Consider the following 20,912-nt stretch of genomic DNA (forward strand, 5'->3'; position numbering starts at 1 on the left):
CTAACTAGCTGCCTGCTCGTGTTGTTTGTCTTTAGGTTAAAAGCTTCTTACAGGTATATTGGGATTGTTTTTTTTTTTTTTTTGCACCAGAGACACTTTCCCTGAGTGTGAACTTAATTACTCTGTCAAAGAAGAGGCTCATTAGTAGCTCGCTAAAACTCCCATACTCTGGGAAACACATCGGCACGCTCATCCAGCCGGCTAACACGCCAGCACCTGATAACAAGTTGTTTTCCATTTAAACACCTTGCTTTTCCACCTAAATAGCATTTTCTTTCTTCATTAAGTAGACAGAGATGTATTTCTGTGGGCAATCGTCTTTCTGTAGGGGTGATGTGGCATAGCGGCTAAAGTTATGCCTTCGATCATGACGCCTAACCCTGGGCTAAACCTGAGGGGATTGTTCCTGTGACAGGTGTACTGTGAGTCGCTCTGGATGAAAGCATCCACTACATGCACTACCTGCTAAGCACTTTGGCCCAGGCTAATGCACTGCTGCTATGTTCACTTACTTACATCACACACTAAAATATGTATTTTACTGTTAATGAGAAAGTCAAATACTTTAGAGTGCATAGAAAAATTTTGCCTATCATCATAAATATGCATGAAAGAAGGCATGAATACTGTCAGCAAAATAAATAAATAAATAATGTCTGAACAAAATGAACTCAAACAACTTCAGCTAAATAAACAACTTATGCTAAATTAAAAATAATTAAATAAACACAATAACTTCAGCTAAATAAATACACAAGTAAATAAATAAATAACTTTTGCAGAATAAAACTGATTCATAAATAAAATGACTTCAGCTTAAAAATGCATAATAATAAATACATATTTTAACGTCATCTAAATGAAAATAATACAATTTAGGCTAAACTTAGATGTATAAATAAATCAAATCAAATCAAATAAAAAATAAAATAATTTCAACCATATATGTAAATAACTGATGCTAAAAAAATTTATTAAATAAAATAAGTTCAGCTAAAAGAATGCATACGTAAATAAATAAATAAAATGTATTAATAACATAAAATGTCTTCATCCAAATGTCTTCAAATAAATGCATAAAGTGCTATAAATAACCTCTGCTAAATAAAAAATAATTACATAAAAATAATTAATTAAAATAACAAATAATATGTTAATATTAATATTTAATACTTGATATTTTAAATATCTTATATTTAAATTCAGCTAAATAAATACATTTTTAAATAAATAAATTCTGCTAAATAAAAAATAACTTCAGCTGAATAAATTAATGAATGAATGAACAAATGAATGAATGAATGAATGAATTCTGCTAAAAAAATTAATTCTGCCAATTTTTCATTGATTTCCTCTTCACAGCTAGGTTTTATTCTTATTTTGGAGGCTGCATCTGAGCCAGGCTTGTACCCACACATAAAAAAAAAAAACCTTCTGCTCTGCCATGACAGTTGACTTGAAAGAGAAAACTGGCTGTAGAAGACAGATTATGCTAAAGCTTGCTATAGTGCCCCTTGCGCATCCACCTACTGGTGCAGGAACGCAACGACGCAGGAAATCACAATGTAAAGTCTTCCCTATAGATCTGAAGCAAGCACATGGGGACAGACTGACCCCGCTGGACGCCACTGACACATCCTGACCCCCGGTCTAGGTGGCACTATAAACTGCGGCAGTCTGATTTAATTTGAACTTCACACAATTGCTTGCTCTTTGCAGCAGAGGCTGCCGGGAGCTGGTGAAAACAAGAAGATCAAAGCCAGACTGAATGGAGTCTTTCCTCCACCGGCTGACGGTACTCACCACGGGCGTCTCCTCACATCATACAGATCAATCTTGTTGGGTGCTCTCCACTTTGTAGCTAGAGAGAGAAAACACAACACACTCAGGGTTTGCCGGCAGAAATGGATGTACTGTGGTTTACAGAAGAGTTCCCTACAGAAGAGCTTTACCGGGATAGTATCTGGTGACTCCAGTGGCGCTGCCGAACACCTGCCAGCGCAGCGAAGGATCCTCACGACTGTTTTCAATGAAGACCCTCTCCAGAGACTGAGTCCAGTTCAGCTCGTTGAGGATCGTGGGAGCTGCAGGAGACACCAAAATCACACCATTACCAAACATTACAGTCTGTGGACAAACCTTTCACTATTTTAAACTGGACAAGCTTCAAGCATTCCCATTTGATTTAAATTTTGCTTTTGATGCATATACTTTTTTTTTTTTAGTTATTATATACACTAATATTCAAAATGGGGTCGGTATGATTTTAAGAACTTTTATTCAACAAAGATGCATTGATTTAATCAAAAGGCACATTAAAGGCAATTATAATGTTTATTTCAAATATATCCTGAATCCTGAAAGCATGTTTTCCATAAAATATTAATCAGTTTAAACTATTTATTACAGTATTAAATGTTTTCAACATTGATAATAATCAGAAATGTTTCTTGAGCAGCAGATCATCATATTAGAATAATTTCTGAAGGATCATGTGACACTGAAGACTGGAGTAATGATGCTGAAAATTCAGCTTTGATCACAGTATATTCAAATAGAAAACAGTTATTTTAAATTGTAATAATATTTTATGACATTACTGAATTGTAGTGTTTTTTATTTTTTTATTTTTATTTTTTGTTGTAATGCTTATTTTGCAATTTTACAACTTTTCTCGTAATTTCTTTACATTCTGTGCTTTGTCATAATATATGTGCTTTTTACAAATAAAATTCATCATTACAGATGTTAAAAGTGATATAAGACAATCCACAGAGGTTTGAAGAGGTTGAAGAAAATGCTAAGTAGAGGGGAACGTGGTCTTTTAAACTGCTGACAAACAAATCCTCATATGTGACCCTGGAGCACAAAAGCAGTCTTAAGTCAGTCTTAAGACTTGGGTATATTTTTATCAATAGCCAAAAAAACGTTGTATGGGTCAAAATTATCGATTTTTCTTTTATGCCAAAAATCATTAGGATATTAAGTAAAGATCATGTTCCATGAAGATATTTTGTAAGTTTCCTACCGTAAATGTACCAAAACGTAATTTTAGATTAGTAATATGCATAGCTAAGAAACTTCATTTGGACAACTTTAAAGGTGATTTTCTCAATATTTAGATTTTTTTTGCACCCTCAGATTCCAGATTTTCAAATAGTTGTATCTCAGCCAAATATTGTCCTCCTAACAAACCATACATCAATGGAAAGATTATTTATTCAGCTTTCAGATGATGTTTACATCTAAATTTCGAGAAATTTACCCTTAAGACTGGTTTTGTGGTCCAGGGTCACACATCCACAAACAATATCAAACCAAAAAACGAGAGGCAGATATTTCTGATAACAGAGACACACGCATAAGAGCTCCATTAATATGGAAATATTCAGAGAAGCACTTGTGACTGTTGCGAACGGTCAGACACCATCTATCCCTGCGGTGTCCGAGGAGAGCGTTCAGACATCACGCCTGACCTTGAACAAGGTTATCACTGTATGGTGGAAGAAACCACCCACTTCTGTTCTACACACACACACCAGGAAAGGAGAAGCTCAAGAAGATCTTTTTATTCTCCGGTTCTGTACTGGTGCTTTAAAGAACTAAAGATGCAATATAACATCAAGAAGTTCATCAAAAAGAACAACCAATGACACAATGACAAAACCTGACTTGTTAGATGCTACATTTTATAGGTGGCTAGAGAGCATATTATTGGACACAGTTTGTATATACTCCAGTCAAAACATATCATTTTTGGTCCATTCTTTGGTCTTAGAAGAGAAAAACAGTATATTTTAAAATTTACACTACCGTTCAAAAGTGTGGGGTAAGCTATATATATATATATATATATATATATATATATATATATATATATATATATATATGATATATATATATATATATATATATATATAAATGAAGTCTCTTCTGCACACCAAGGCTGCATTTACAGTATTTAATCAAAATACAGTAAAAACTATAATATTGTGAAATAATGTTTTTATAATTTTAAATAGCTGTTTTCTGTTAGAATATATCATAAAATATAATTTATTCCTGTGATCAAAGCTGGATTTCCAGCATCATTACTCCAGTCTTCTGTCACATGATCCTTCAGAAATCATTCTGATATGCTGATTTGCCGCTCAGTAAAAATTTCTTATGATTATCAATGTTGAAAACAGTTGTGATACATTTTCCCCCAGGATTTATTGATAAACAAAAAGTTCAAAAGAATAGCATTTATTTTAAATATTTAAATGTCTTTAATGTCACTTTTGAATCAATTTAATCCATCCTGGCTGAATAAAAGGATTAATTTCTAAAAAAAAAAAAAAATTCTTTATTATGTACACTAGGTTTTTGATGACCTTAAATCTAGCAGAACTAATCTAAAAGCCACAAAAACACCATTTTGATTTCAGAGGTCTTTGTGCTTGGTCATGAAGTTAATAAATCCATCATAATGTTAGATCAGCAAGGCATAAAATGCAGCTCTCTGCAAGCGTGTACTCCACTTTTGTCCCATGCTGTTTGTCTCAGAGAGCAAGTAAAACTTTTGCAAGGTGTCTCACTCTTTTCATCTGTCTGTCTCTACCTGTGCTGCGGTTCCTCACACGGCTGTCTTCTCCACTCAGCTCTCTGTTGTCCTCCTCTGTCTGTGTTTGTTATGCTCAGTGTGTCACTAATGTCTCTCCATCTTTTGTGGTCTCTCCGTCACCAGCGTCTGATCCACAGCTACCCACCTACATGACACGCAGCGCAAACACTGACCTGACACTGCCATAAAATGCCCTCCTCCGTCCATCTCTTCCTCTTCTCTTCTCTCATTCACTTTCTGCTTCCTTACAGCAGTCTGTCTGCCTGTCTATCTTTCTATCTATCTTTTTTTCTGCAGTATGCAGTCAGTTCCCAGTTTGTCACTTTTCTGTATGCATACAATAACTGGATGATGTACTACATTTGACAAAATGTGCATGCAACCAGAGCACATGAGACTGCATCCCACGATGCAATGCAGTTCACATTACATCATTATTTCCTCTCAAACTGCCAAAAGTAAGTGATAAATGTACAGTAAGTCAGCCATCACAAAATAATTTTATATATATATATGTGTGTGTGTGTGTGTGTGTGTTTGGGTGGGCATGTTTTTGAAAGACTTTTATGCTCACCAAAGCAGCTTTTATTTGATCAAAAATGTGTTAAAAACAATAATATTTTAAAATAATATTACAATTTAAAATAACGGTTTTCTATTTGAATGTATGGTAAAATGGTATTTATTTCTGTGATGCACAGCTGAATTTTCAGCATCATTACTCCAGTCTTCAGTGTCACATGATCCTTCAGAAATCGTTCTGATATGCTGATTTGCTGCCCAAGAAACATTTCTGATTATTATCAATGTTGAAAACAGTTGTGCTGCTTCATATTTTTGGGAAACAGTGATACATTTGAATTTTCAGGATTCTTTCATAAATAGAAAGTTCAAAAGAACAGCATTTATTTGAAATACCAATCTTTTGTATGAGAACTAAACGTTAGTAACATCAGGTTTAAGTGCACAAAATTTTAAATCTACAGCAGCTCTGCTATAAAGTTTTTTATACTATAATGTTTTTATACTCTTCCATATCAGTGTCTGATGTATAAGTGTGTGTATAAGTGTGTCTTTGAGTCAAGGATACAAGGATACACACTGATTATAGCCTTATAGACACACACAGGGTGGTATATGCAGATTCAACCACACCGGAGTGGACAGCAGCTGAGACAAACTCTCTCTCTCTCTCTCTCTCTCTCTCACACACACACACACACACACACACACACACACACACACACACACAGGGCTGTGGCAGGTCGTCTAAGCAGAATTACGAGGGCTGGGTAGATAAGGAAACAGACGCAAAACAAAGGCCCTGGTTGATTTATTTGCTGAGGACACGACGTGCACCGGACAATTGATAAACAAAAATATCCTCCGAGGGAGAATTTGTGTGTGGTGGAGCTACATGGGGACCATCCTTCAGAATGGATGTGTGAGTGTGTGTGTGTGTGTGTGTCCGAATCCATCACGCACAATCCCTCAGACACTTTTAAGAGCAGCGATTGTGCTGAACGCTCGGTCTGTTATGGAGCAAAGCACCACACGAGGAGCAGCCCAGGTTACGAGGCCGATTTATGGGGTGTGCTGAGAGCCAGAAATCCTTCATACCGTATCCCGTCATGCTTATTACTCAGTAAAGCTGCTCTACGGGACTCTGTGTGCTGGATGAGAGCTGTTCAGCACGGCAGCTGAATGATGGAGGATGTTAATATAGACGTTTTTCATCATATACATATCCGTGGTTATAAAAATGTGCACATAAAGAGGTCATATTCTTGTTATTCATTTTTGAATAACTGTTACAAACCATTTCAATAAATAAATATATAAAATGGATAATTCTGATTTGAATTTCTGTCTGGATCAGAGTTCACTTTCATTATTGATTCAGTCAGATTGAATCAGTCATAAAGACTGATTTGACTGACGCACTGAAAATAAATAACTCAAAAGCCAATATGTGTGTCTAGTCAAGTTATAATCTATACTAATACTTGAAATATTTTAAATAAAAATATAGTATTTTGCAAATATATAATTTATTTTTATAATATTTTATGATAAAAAATATATTTACTATTTATTTTATATATTTATTAAATCTATTTAAACATCCATTTAAACAATAATAACAATATTATTAAACTATATTTAACTTAACATGAACACATTTCCAAAACTTTTGAAGTACACTAATTGAATTAAAGCATTTTAATTAAATCATTTTGTAACAAAAGACACACACTATTGTTTTAAATATTGTTTTTATTATGAATATGTATAAATAATAATATATATTATAAAATCCTCAAAAAATGCTGTTACAGCATACATAATATTAATAAGTACTTAATTTACAACATTTATTTAAAACCAATCTTTTTAGATGACCTTATTCTGTTAAAAAAAATTTTCCATTGTTTATATCTGTTTTATATATGTTAGATATTTTTATGCTAAATGTGTATTTTATTATTATTATGCTTTATTTCTTTTTATGTCTCATAATTTTTATAAAATACACATTTAGCATAAAAATATCTAACATATATAAAACAGATATATACACTACAGTAGATAGATTACAGCACACTACAGTAATCTTTCTTTTATTTACTATGAATTTTTTTCTTTCATAGTGTATGACTGAATCAACCTCACAGCACATCTGCAAACAAAAAAAATAAAATAATAATAAAATAAAAAAAAAATGTAAACACCTAAAATGAAACCATGTCTGTGCATGCATTTGGGGCTAATATTGACCTAATATCCCTGGCACTAAACATGTAAGGTCAATTGATTAGATTTTACAGAGAAAAGGTTACACTAAAAATTCTTAAAAGGGACAACGGACGAAACTTTCAATTTCTTAGCTTTTTTTGCATTTAGTTAGGGTTCTGCTCAGAAAAGCTAAAAAGAAAAACACACAGCCAGTTTGTTATGGGCTGTCTGAGTCTGAAACTCAGTTTGCAGCTGGTTTCTACATATAGCTGGCTATTTGATTTTTTTTTTAAGGCTCCTGCAAGAACAACAGCAAAAAAAAAAAAAAAAAATTAATAATTAATAATATTAATATTAATAAGTACTTAATTTACAACATTTATTTAAAACCAATCTTTTTAGATGACCTTATTCTGTTAAAAAAATTTTTCCATTGTTTATATCTGTTTTATATATGTTAGATATTTTTATGCTAAATGTGTATTTTATTATTATTATGCTTTATTTCTTTTTATGCTATTTTATTGTGCTCGTAATGTGTCATTGAGTGTCATGAAAAAGGTCCATAAATAAAATGTATTATTATTATTTATTTATTTAAAAAAGGAAGAAATTCTGAACTATGTACTGTTTGAAGAAGTTTTAAAAAATGGTCAGCCAGCTCTATAATTTCTTAATATTTATAAAAATTATGAGACATTATATACAACTTTATAGAAGAAAACCAAACAAACAAACACACACACACACATACAAAAACGTAAAATTACCATTCAATCCAACCCATATAAACATTTTTTTTTTTTCAGTTTGTTTGTTACAGTTAGAATAAAACAACCCAATCTTACTGCCAATTTTGCTGTTTAACAATTAAGAGAGGGAACAAACATACTCTCGCATTCTCGCATTGCACAATCACATTCACAGCTCTCAAACTGTAGCTTAACTTAGCATCCACATTTCATCCACACCTGAGCACATCAAGGCCACAGACGGCGAGACACATCCACTATCAGTGTCAGCGGTCTGTCAGAGCAGTGGATCATATGTCATAACACACACCCTGACCTCAGGTGATGGAGCGCACACGGCGATACAGACAACAACAAACCTACAAACCACAGCAACAACCAGCCATCATCCCATCAAACATATACACGCATTCTGTACTCAAGTACTTCAAGTTTGACAATACCATATGCACTTTCAGTGTTATTTTAGTTTTATTTATATACTACTGTAGCATTTAATGTATTAATATTTTGAATAAGCTTTTATTTTAGTTTAATGTATTTTTATTTTAGTTTTAGTGATTTTAGTACTTCAACATAAACTTAATATCAGCTAGGCAAGGCAACAACTTATATAATTATATAATTTTTTATCTAACATTTCTATTTTATTTCAGCTTTATTTCAATTAAAAATGATTTTTAAATAGTTTTGGTTAAAAATATAAACACTAAAAAGTGTTAGTGTTTTCTTGTAAAACGCACACTACAGTAATCTTTCTTTTATTTACTATGAATTTTTTTCTTTCATAGTGTATGACTGAATCAACCTCACAGCACATCTGCAAACAAAAAAAAATAAAATAATAATAAAATAAAAAAAAAATGTAAACACCTAAAATGAAACCATGTCTGTGCATGCATTTGGGGCTAATATTGACCTAATATCCCTGGCACTAAACATGTAAGGTCAATTGATTAGATTTTACAGAGAAAAGGTTACACTAAAAATTCTTAAAAGGGACAACGGACGAAACTTTCAATTTCTTAGCTTTTTTTGCATTTAGTTAGGGTTCTGCTCAGAAAAGCTAAAAAGAAAACACACAGCCAGTTTGTTATGGGCTGTCTGAGTCTGAAACTCAGTTTGCAGCTGGTTTCTACATATAGCTGGCTATTTGTTTTTTTTTTTAAGGCTCCTGCAAGAACAACAGCAAAAAAAAAAAAAAAAAACACAACTGCTTACAGAGGGCAGAATCTCAGAACTGCTGGCGGAAAAATGGAAAGTGAAAAAAAAAATCTAATTAAAATGATACTGTAACCAATAAACAGCGGAAATATAATTTGTGAATTTGCTGGTGAATGAAGGAAGGCGTTGGCTGCGTTAAGGTTTTTAATTAGTGTGGCGGAGAGCGATAGTGCCCCTTCACTGAGCAGGACGAGCGCATGGAGCGAGGAGGCGCTGAAGAGGAAGGGAAGAAAAAACTACTTAAATCCACTGTTTATAGCAGTCCCACTTCTTATTGTAGAGTCACATCTCAAAGGGGGTTCGGTTATATCTCGCTTCCAAAAGAGGGAAGAAAATGAAATCTTGGGTTGGCACACACACAGATGCTGTGATTGACGTTGGTCTGATACTACAGTACAGTCCTGGTAATGACACGGTCAGACTATACAGAAACTGTAAGCATGTAACACACCATTAGAGGTTGTTATAACACTTCCTGTGAAACCAAGAATATATAAGGCATTATAATGGAATTCTTAATTCACTATAATGCATTCATAATACCTTATAGTACACTGTATAATCAGTTGTTAGTTCTCATGAATAACTTTATACATTAACTTTCAAAATGAATTCATATTAATAACAGTTAATATTCATAATGAAAGACAGACTGCATATAAAGTGTTGCCAAAATAGTTAAAAAATAAATAAATAAAAATAACATTTATGCTTACAATTTATTTTTACTTTTATATATGAATATGCTCCTGGACTTATTTTGAATAAAATAAAATAAAATAAAATAACTTAAAATTGATCATTATCTTTTTAAAATACATTAAAATGTATTACATTAAAAATGCTTACAATTTATTTTTCCTTTATATTTACATGCTCCTGGTCTTATTTTGTCTAAAATAAAGTAAGAAGTCATGCCGAGGTAATGTTCCTGTGGCTCAGTGGTAAAGCATTGCATTAGCAGCGCAAAAGGTTGTGGGTTTAATTCCCAGGGAACACACATACTGATAAAAAAAAAAAAAATGTGTAGCCTGAATGCACTGTAAGTCACTTTGGATAAAAGCATCTGCTAAATGCATAAATGTAAATGTAATGGGTCTGAACTGATAAAATGTATAGCTTGAATGCAACAAAAGTCACTTTGAATAAAAGCATTTGTCAAAGCATTTGTCAAAAACGTCTAATTTTGGTATGTCAACCTGCATGTCTTATCTTTTTTCCCACAGATGGCATCTGAAAGGAACAAAAAACATCATTAAAATCAAACCAAACCTGCTCTCATGGTACTGGTTCCTGGTTTGTTTTTCCCAAAGTCTGAGAGGAACGGTGAAAAAAGGTTGTCATTATCTATGGGAGGTGCTAATCTGTTCATTCAGACAAATGAAAGCTGCTCCTCCTCGCCTTTCATCCACACACACATATACTGTAGTCTTTCAATTTCACTTTAATAAGCACCATTTCCTACAGTATCTCCAACAACAACTGAGGCCTGAAAAACAACTTGAGACGGGGACAGTTTCTTACAGCGGGGATTAAAATCAAAGACATTTGGTCAGAATAATAAGGAATGAACTTGATCTGTATTAGCATATGTGTCAGTTTCTCAGTCAGCTGAGCTAATCTGCTGGAGTTGAGCTGACGCTGTGATAGTGGACTAACGGACAGAAGAGTCTTCAGGCTGATGTTCAAATGCATTTTAAAAGAGAATATATTATGCAGTGACTTTAAAGCTATGACCAATCCATTTACATGTATATACTCTAAACAAAACCAACTTCAGGAAGTTCAGGTAGGCCGTGAAACACTATAACAGTAAAAGTCTGGATCTTTACTTTAGAAAAGGACAAAAAATAAATAAATCACAAAAAAAGATTTTTGTAATAGCTCTTTTCTTCTAGACAACAATGATATCAAAAGGAGATCAAATGGAGACTCTGGGTTAAGTTTACAGTTTCTGAGTTTTCTCTCAACAACATTCTTCAAAGGCCAAATGACCTGAGATTTTATCAACACTTCTATACTCTTACTGTACAACTATTTTTTATTTCTCCAAATATTTTAGGAGAAACATTAACATTTTACAATAAGGTCCAATTCGTTAACATTAGTTAATGCATTAACTAACAATGAGCAAAACATTTGTTGACGTATTTATTATTTTTATTGTTAATAATATTACCAGTATTGATTATTAATGTTATTTAATTTTATTTGTAGTAGTAGCTATTAATCTTTGTTAATGCTTGTTAATAAAAATACACTTTTCATTGTTCAGGTTAGTTCATGTCCTGTTAGTTAACATTAGTTGATGCATTAACTAACATTAACTAACAATGAGCGATACATTTGTTGCTATATTTATTATTAATAATAATATTAACAGTATTTATTAATAGTAGTAGGAGTTATTTATCTTTGTTAATGCTTGTTAATGAAAATAAAACTGTTCATTGTTAGTTCATGTTAGTTCAGGTCCAATTAGTTAATGCATTAACTAACATTAATTAACAACGAGCAATACATGTGTTGCAGCATATATTATTAGCAGTATTAACAATATTTGTATTAATTTTTATTAGTAGTAGTAGTAGCTATTAATCTTTTTTAAAGTTTGATAATAAATATAAAACTAGTCATTATATATATATATATATATATATATATATATATATATATATATATATATATATATATATAAATAAAATAATACTAGTAGTTATTAACCTTTGTTAATGTTATTTAATAAAAATAAATTAATTAAAAAAAATAAAAATTATATTAAAAGACACAACTTCTGATTTTAATAATATATTATTAAATAGTGAAATTAACATTAACTGAGACTAATAAATTCTTTTAGAAGTATTTTTCATTGATTATGTTAACTACTAACTAATGGAACCTTTACGTAAAGTGTTATTAAAATATCTGAGAAGAAGTTAAACATAAATGAGATGTTCATTAAGACTCCTGATTCTGAAAGAGCAACATCTGAGAACTAGAGTTCTTCCGCTGTGCTGCTGGTTTTCTCCTAACACCTCGTCTGAGCATCGCACCACCCACCTCACTATAGCTTTCCTCCAGTGTCCCTTCAGTAATAGGCGTCGATAATTAGACGGAAACTGTGTGGTTGTTTGACCCATGCTAATTAGAAAGTTTGCAGACTTGGCAGCGGAATTCACTGGTGGGATAATGAATCATAAAACGGTTCATTACAGGCGGGCAAGGAAACGTTCTCAATCTCAATAAATGGCCAAGGAGGCCTTGCAGAGCCGCTAAAGCTGGACTCACACACACGCCAGCCCATTTACTGCATGAAGAGTGACACACACACACACACACAACATTTCAGGTCAGAGGCACTGCTGTTAGCGCAAGGTTTCTGCTTTGGTCTCGTTCTGTCCCTCAGACGTCCGCTCACATCAGCGCTCCACAAAAGGGCCGGCTAAAGCCTGACTGAGTCCTCACTCGACCTGTGTGTGGATAGTGGGAGCTGTGGAGAGCTTCTGATAGGACACAACCCTGTTTGTGACAAAGAAAAACACAGCATTTGTGGTTTCTCTGTGATTTATTAGTGGGGTTTACGTAAGCAATAAGGTATGAGAGGCCATGCTGTATTGTGAGATGTTATCGCTCATGCCTTTATTGAACTACAACTCCCATGAGTCCACAGTCACACCAGTTACAGCGGATAGTCAAGACCTCACAAATGTTTACTGATTAAAATAGTGTATTTCCGAAGTAAAAAAAAATAAAAAAAAAAAATCACAGTAGCAAAATTTCCTATTATATAAATATATAATTCAAGAAAAGAAGAAATACTTGTGTTTACAATTTGTTTACAATAATGTTTATATTTTCAGTTTAATTTTCAGTTTTTATTTTTTTATGTTGTATTTTATTTAATTTTAAATTTGATTATTTAAAATTTTATTTTATTTCAGTTAATGTTTAATTTATTTCAAGTATTTTTTTTTAATGTTTGTATTTCACATTTAGTTTTAGTTAACAATAACAATAACCACATATACGCTTAAATTAAAGTCAATACATCGAAAATGACTATTTTTTTTTTTTTAAATGCATGCTCCTGGTCCTAATGTGCCCCTAATAAAAATAACATACAATAAAATAAAATAACAAAATAGAATCAAATAAAAAATAAATGTACAGTATGTGTGTAAACCACTAGGCCACTGATCCAATGTGTTTTACTTCTATTTGTGCAATAATTGACTTGTTTTTAAAGTAAACCGTCATCTAACCAGTGTGATTGTTCTCAGTCAGAGAAACGTCCATGTTTTGCATCAAAGAGCTCTGAGACTCCCAGAGAGCCTCTATAGAGTGACATGTGATGGGTATGTATTAGAGCAGAGCAAAGGTAGCAGCGTCCAGATGTTTGATCACACTCTGCCAGCATCCATCTTCCAACAATCATCCATTACCCATAAGCCCACAAACATTCACAGACAGATGAAGGAGGCACTCAGGACATTCTACAAACATCCGTCCTAGTCAACACACTAACAAATCACAGAGCGACGCAGAAACACTTTCTAAACCCCAAAAGAGTGAACATTTTTCTTATAAAGCTGTACTCATAAAATCTAGTTTATATATAAGTGTAGTTTAAAATGGTCTGTCATTAGACCGTTCTGTGTGCCTTTAAGAGCATGCACGTTGAATCTTGCTATCATTTCGAAGGAGCGCTCAAGGGATTCCCGGGAGATGTTATCAAAGATACAAGACTTCAATTGTAAAAACCTCCACAGACATCAGACAGACAGATATCACATCACGCACACAAACCGCTGGATATTTTCACATACTCGGCTTAAAATGAGAGATGAAAATGCTTCAGTAACACTTTCCCACGAGGACAGAGGTAAAACATGGTTCACATCCAAATAAATCCTACTAAACAGTACAGCAACACAGCCAGCGATCATTAGACACTGCAATAAAAGACAATGTATAAGGAGTTGTATCTGATCTTTAAAAATGAAGTGGATTTATATTTAATTACAGTTCTGATTTAACCAAAACTAGTTCATTTAGATCAGTAGTTCTCAACTGGTGATTCAAGACCCTTTGGTCACAGGTTTGACTTAATAGAATAGGGAAAAAACAATACAATGCAATTACTACTGTAAATTGCAACTAACAATGTTATCATGCATAATAAGCAAAATAGAGTTATTGATCATATCCTGTGTGGATATTAAAGGGAGTGTGTCCAAACAAACTGCAAATGAATCCTTCATAAGTTACAGTAGTAGACAGTCAGGTTGTGCGACTTGCTCTTATCCTCAAAAAAACATCAGTAAAAGTATGCAATGTAAAATGTGATAGAGTAACACAATACAAGATGCAAGACAACATAAAAAGAGTAATATTGTGAAATATTATTACCATTTAAAATAAGTTTTTTATTTAAATATATTTTAAAATATAATTTAGGTGTCCTTGTTACAGTGTATTTATAAATATAAGTACTGAGTAATATTAATTAGCTACATGTACTTACTATATGGTTAGGGTTAGGATTTGGGTTTGGCTTAGGGTTACTTGCATGTAATTATGCATAATCAATTGTTATTATAATAGTAAGTACATGTAACATGGGCAACAAGGACACCTTAAAATAAAGTGTTACCATAATTTATTCCTGTGATGGAAAGCTGAATTTACATCATCATTACTCCAGTCTTCAGTGTCACATGATCCTTCAGAAATCATTCTAATATGCTGATTTGCAGCTCAAGAAACATTTATGATTATTATTGATGTTGAAAAGTTTGTTGCTTAATGATTTTTTGTGGAAACCATGATGCACTTTAGGAAGTTCAAAAGAACTGCATTTATTTGAAACATAAATATGTAGCAACATAATAAATGTATTTACTGTCACTTTTGATCAACTGAATGCAACCTTGCTGAAAGAACTATTAATTTCTTAAAAAAAAAAAAATGCTCTGTTGCCAAGCTTTTGAACAGTAGTGTATGTGTTTGTTGTCAGTACTCACAGCCTTTGTAGATATCAGTAGGAATCTGTACAGCTGTATATGAGTAGTTGACTTTATTCTTGAAGTTGGGATCATCCACAAACTCCAAAGAAAGAGAGTTTGGATTTTGCAAGAGGTTTTCTCCATCATCATCATCTGACTGCAATGGGAAGAAGCAGAGAAACATCAGCACACACACACACACACACACACACACACACACACACACACACACACACACACACACACACACACACACACACACACACACACACAATAAATGCTTTGATTGACACACAGGAAACCAAAAAATCATTTAGACACATACACACACATGCATCCATGATTAATTAGACAAACACTAATTACACTGACATGACAGGGATAATCCTGCCTCCACAACTCAAAGGTGGCGGCTCTTTGGAGGAAAATCCGTAATACAACGCCAGTCTATTCATCCACGACACAATACAACAGCAGGTATCAAAGTGTTCGCAAATTGCAGAAAATCAATTAGCGTCGGCGATGGCTATCACATTCGCACTGAAGTCCTTCAGCCGATTAACCACGTCAATAAATCACCACAGTGATTGCCGAATGATGGCCGCACTACCCTTGACTTGAGTCCGCCACACAGGCAGCTAATTAGCATTTTAATGCATCTTGAATCAAAAATTTGACTCAAAAAGTCTGGCTTTGAAAGAACTTCAGTGAATGAAAGTATCAAGCCAGCAAAAAAATAAGTCAAACTGGCAGGATCACAGGATTTTAATGGTTTGCATTTATTAAATACCTCAGTCTTGTATGCTAAGCATAAGAATTGAGTCTATACATAAACTGCATGACAACTGCATTTAGTTGGAATGCTGCACTTCCATACTATTTTTTCAATATGTATACTATGTACAATGCCAAACAGAAGTTTGGAATAATTCTGATTTTTTTATGTTAACCAAGGTTGAATATATTTGATAAAAAATACAGTAAAAAGTGTAATATTGTAAAATTTTATAACCTAAAATAAATGCTTTCTATTTTAAAAAGTTATAATCCTGTGACTCAAAGCTGAATTTTCAGCATCATTACTCCAGTCTTCAGTGTCACATGATCCTTCAGAAATCATTCTAATATATAAAAAAACCTACATTCGCAAAAAATCTGAAAGATGCAACCAGTATCCCACAATGCAATGCGCTCAACTTTATAATTTTCAGTGTGATAAAAAAACCTGAAATGATAATCATGATTCATATCCCTTTCATTATTTCAAGCACAAGACAATTTTACACAAAATTTGATTAAACATGCAAAAACAAGAATATGGCAAATATTTTAGTCTTTAATCTTCAGTCTGACCTTTTCTTCAAGAATCATTATTCAATCATTTTCCAGTCACTGTGGTTCATTAATCTTTCTCTTTGTCTTTGATTCTTCATCTCACAATCAAACACCCTTGCCTTCATGGCAGGGTGAAGTGTGGTGTACAGTAATAGAGTGGCAGGAGTTAATTGGGGTTGACATAGTAAACACTGTTTGTTTGTTTTTTTTTTGTTTGTTTTGTTTTTTCTCCAAAATTAAATTCAAGCCTCCTGCCAAGTGTGAGGGCTGATTTATGGCCTGCCTTTAATTGTCTATTAAAATGCAATTATAAACTGTTGTTGAGCTGAACATGGAGACAGTGGTTTTCCAATACCCCTCAATGTGACATAAACATGCAGACACACATATAGAACGCAAATAACCTCTTGGAAATGGGAAAGCCTTTTGGGATTTCTTCCAGTTTTCCTTGCAAATAATTTGAAATGACATGGTGCATTGACTTTACTCATGACTAGCTCATATCTGACTCTAGGTAAAAATGTTTTGGCTCTAGTTTCATACATGATTTGGAGCATTCACAATCAGAAATCTTTAGTAGGTAATGATTAAAGATGAAACCCGGACCTGGATCAGCTAACCAGAACTAACAGGATTAACAACTTATTTAAAAAGTAGTTTTTTTAAATATTGATACTTAGTAGAGAAACTTAAAGGAATAGTTCATCCTAAAATGAAAACTTGCTGAAAATGTACTCATCTTCAAAATATAGATGAGTTTGTTTCTTCATCAGAATAGATTTGGAGAAATTTTGCATCACATCAATTGCTCACCAATGGATTCTGCAGTGAATGGGTGCCGTCAGAATGAGAGTTCAAACAGCTGATATATACCTCACAATAATCCACAAGTAATCCACACCACTCCAGTCCATCAATTAACGTCTTGTAAAGTGAAAAGCTGCTAGTTTGTAAAGAAACAAATATATCATTAAGGTTGTTTAACTTTAAACCATTGCTTCCAGCTAAAATATGAGTCCATAATCCATGATAACACTTCCTCCAGTGAAAAAAGTCATCTCATCTGAATCAGAAGAGGAATATACACAGATCAAGCTCCATTTACAAGCAAAACCAGTCTAAAACAGATCTAAACAAATATCTTGGTGGATTACGATGTGAAAGGTCTACAGGAGATGGACTTTATGCATAATAGGAAGCATAATTATGGCCAGAAGCAACAGTTTAAAGTTAAAATACCCTAATTATGGATTTGTTTCTTACAAACATGCGGCTTCTCACTCCACAAGACGTTTATTGATGGACTGGAGTGGTGTGAATTACTTGTGGATTACTGTGATGTTTTTCTCAGCTGTTTGGACTCTCATTCTGATGGCACCCATTCATTGCAGAGGTGGTGAGCAATTGATGTAATGCTTCATTTCTCCAAATCTATTCCAATTAAGAAATAAACTCATCTACATCTTAGATGGCCTGAAGATGAATACATTTTTAGCAAATTTTCATTTTTGTGTAAACTATTCCTTTAAATACAGCAGCTGTGTTCAGAATACATTACTGGTGGGTAATGCTTTTTTTTAAATTAGAAAAAGAAATAGTAAGCAATATGCAATAATAAATGTTGAAAACAGTAGTGTGCAACACTTGTCACATGACCTCACTATTTTGCATGTTTAACCCGTAGTGGTTTAAAGTAATAGTTTGTGAAATAAACAAAGGTTAATGTAAAATGGATTTCATATTTTCAATTCAATTTTGTTTAAAAATGTCTTAACATTTGACATTCGGATCAAACGGTGAGTCAGTATGATGTTATAAATGGTGGCTGATATTTCTTACGGTTCTTTAGTCACACTGGAAATGAAAGATCAAGTGGAGGACGCTGCATTGAGGGATACAGTGTTCAGTAGTTTTGCACTTCATATTCTGGCAAATGCAGAAGGTCATGTTGAATTTTCATGCATAAACATTTTCACATGGCATTCAACGTACTGCATACTGCAGAAATAGTAATATGCTAGCATTCTCTTCTGAACAAAGCCAATATGAAAATGACATTTTCAATACATTTTACTTAATTAAGGTGATATTTCAAAGTGCAACAGTATATTGAAAAAAAAAAGAAAAAGCAAAGAAGAAAAGATGCTAACATAAAAACAAGTGAATTTCTTTAATGCACGGATGATTCATTTATAATAAAACTAGGAACATTTATAAAGGATGTCCATAAAAGCCCATTTTGATCTGATGCATAAAATCACTTTAAAACTCCTGCAGTCTGCTTGTTAAACTGAGATATTAAACTGAAGGAAAGCTGTAAATGACCGCACCACCCTGATAATAAACATGTCTGTGTTTTTCAAGGCAGCACATCACCGGCACACACAATTACACCCCATTTTCTGCTCCTTTACACACGTTTCAGGTAACTGATTTGGAAAAGTCGTCTTTGAGGGGATCTCAGCTCGATGTCCTTTATTTTTGTTTATTCTTCCACCTGACTATCCTTCACTCGAGTGTTTTTTACCATCAGATGAGGCCAGTCATAATTACTCAAGACAGCTTCTAATTATTAGCTCAAAATCCACACAGGACGGAGTGATCGGTTCATTTTCCCCGTTCATACACCACCTGTTTAACTCTATTCATTACCTCATTTGTTAATTTTAATTAAAGGTTGGAGAGCCAGAAACTACATTTTGAGGACTCCCTCAATCGCACCTTTATCTTTCAAGGGTTCATTTTAATCACAAACAAAATTACACGCTGCTTCCACTTTTGCCTTCTGAGTGTTAGTGTGCTAGTGTCACAGTCCAAATATAGCAACATAATAACCCCAATGATGACTGTTAGAAACAAAAATGGCATCATTTTCTAAACCCTGCACAAAGAGTAGATCTTCTTACTGTCTAAATCTAGTATGTGAAGCTATATGAATAATAGTTTCATGCTACACTGTCACATGACCTCACATCACAAGTGTTCTCTCCTCCCAACCACCAGAATATGAGAAAAACCATGATGTGCAAAAAGTGATGTTCTTCCTCAGTATTTTTGTCTTGTTTTCAAGTACAAATATTTAAAGATTCTTAAATCAAGATACATTTACTTGAGAAGCAAAATTAAGTAAGCTAAGAAGTAGTTTTTTTTATTTTTAAATTTGATCAAAATTAAGTGAGCTTATGATTAAGACAAGAACAAATAACTGCCAATGAGCTCAGAAAAATCAATTTAATTTAAAGAGAAGTCAAGTTTTCATACCCCACTGACAGATATTTGTTCATATTTTAAGCATAAACTCAGAAAAAAAAATCTTCATTTCGCATCTCGACTAAAAGTATCTTGATATAAAGATGTTTAGATATTTCTATTGGTTACAAAAAGACAACCACCGAGAAAGATTATTATAATTTTTTTTATTTTATTTTATTTATTTATTTATTTTTTGCAGTACATGTAACATTTAATGGCAAAACTTTATGAATTTAAAACTTAAGACCTTTTTAATGCCTTAATTTGTGGAAGGGTTGTCTTTTAGTCCTTTTAAAGACCTGCATAAACCCTGGTCTACACAAATAAATTCACATACTGCAAAAATAGCATGTATGGGAGTACTGTATTTTATGCTGCAGTACACTAATTGTAGTAGGTTAAATTCAAAACATACGCATGTTGTGCTAGAGAGACTGCAACACAAGAAACAACACAAAACATCTATGCTGTATCTAAATCTGTAATCACTTAGATGACTCTCATGTACATGGCATTAGTGAACCTCTAATCTGTTATTTGTACATCAGAGCATTTGGCAGCTGACATCCAGCAGGCAGATGTTGGCATTTTAATGTAAATAACTTTGTGTGTTCAATGGCGACGTAATCAATTATATATGAAGCCATTGCACCATCTGGATTATGATCGTGTACTATGAATTTTAATTTACAATTTAATTTCTTTGGTTTTGAACTCTTTTAGACATCAGTTTACCATCTGGATTTTTAAAAGTCGGTACATTTTTCTTTGCATTTTCCTGTTGCAATCTCAAAAATAACACATAAACGTTTCCTGCGGCACATCGAGCCAAAGATTTTCTCTGTGGGTCTGAGGAAGAGTCAACATCATTAGAACGGCTCGTGATGGAGATCTGCCTGCACGACTGAAGATTACAACTTCCAGGGCAGGAAAACAAGCAGATCTTTCCTGCAGTAGGTGGAGGAGAGCAAAGCTCCAAAGGGCATCGCAAAACAGCAT

General features: G+C 33.3%; 1 protein-coding gene across 2 annotated transcripts in view; it reads right to left on the minus strand.

Moving 5' to 3' along the window:
* The window catches only part of cacna2d2a (calcium channel, voltage-dependent, alpha 2/delta subunit 2a), a 203,841-nt gene that overhangs the window by 56,181 nt on the left and 126,748 nt on the right, over positions 1-20,912 (minus strand). For both annotated transcript variants that reach the window (XM_042758977.1, XM_042758975.1), the window contains exons 6-8: positions 15,345-15,483; positions 1,953-2,084; positions 1,804-1,861 (exon numbers count right to left, since the gene is read on the minus strand). In XM_042758977.1, coding sequence (XP_042614911.1) covers positions 1,804-1,861; positions 1,953-2,084; positions 15,345-15,483 — 329 coding nt within the window. The remainder of the gene's footprint in view (positions 1-1,803; positions 1,862-1,952; positions 2,085-15,344; positions 15,484-20,912) is intronic.

Source organism: Cyprinus carpio, chromosome A6 (assembly GCF_018340385.1).
Source record: "Cyprinus carpio isolate SPL01 chromosome A6, ASM1834038v1, whole genome shotgun sequence".
In the NCBI taxonomy this organism is placed as follows: domain Eukaryota; kingdom Metazoa; phylum Chordata; class Actinopteri; order Cypriniformes; family Cyprinidae; genus Cyprinus; species Cyprinus carpio.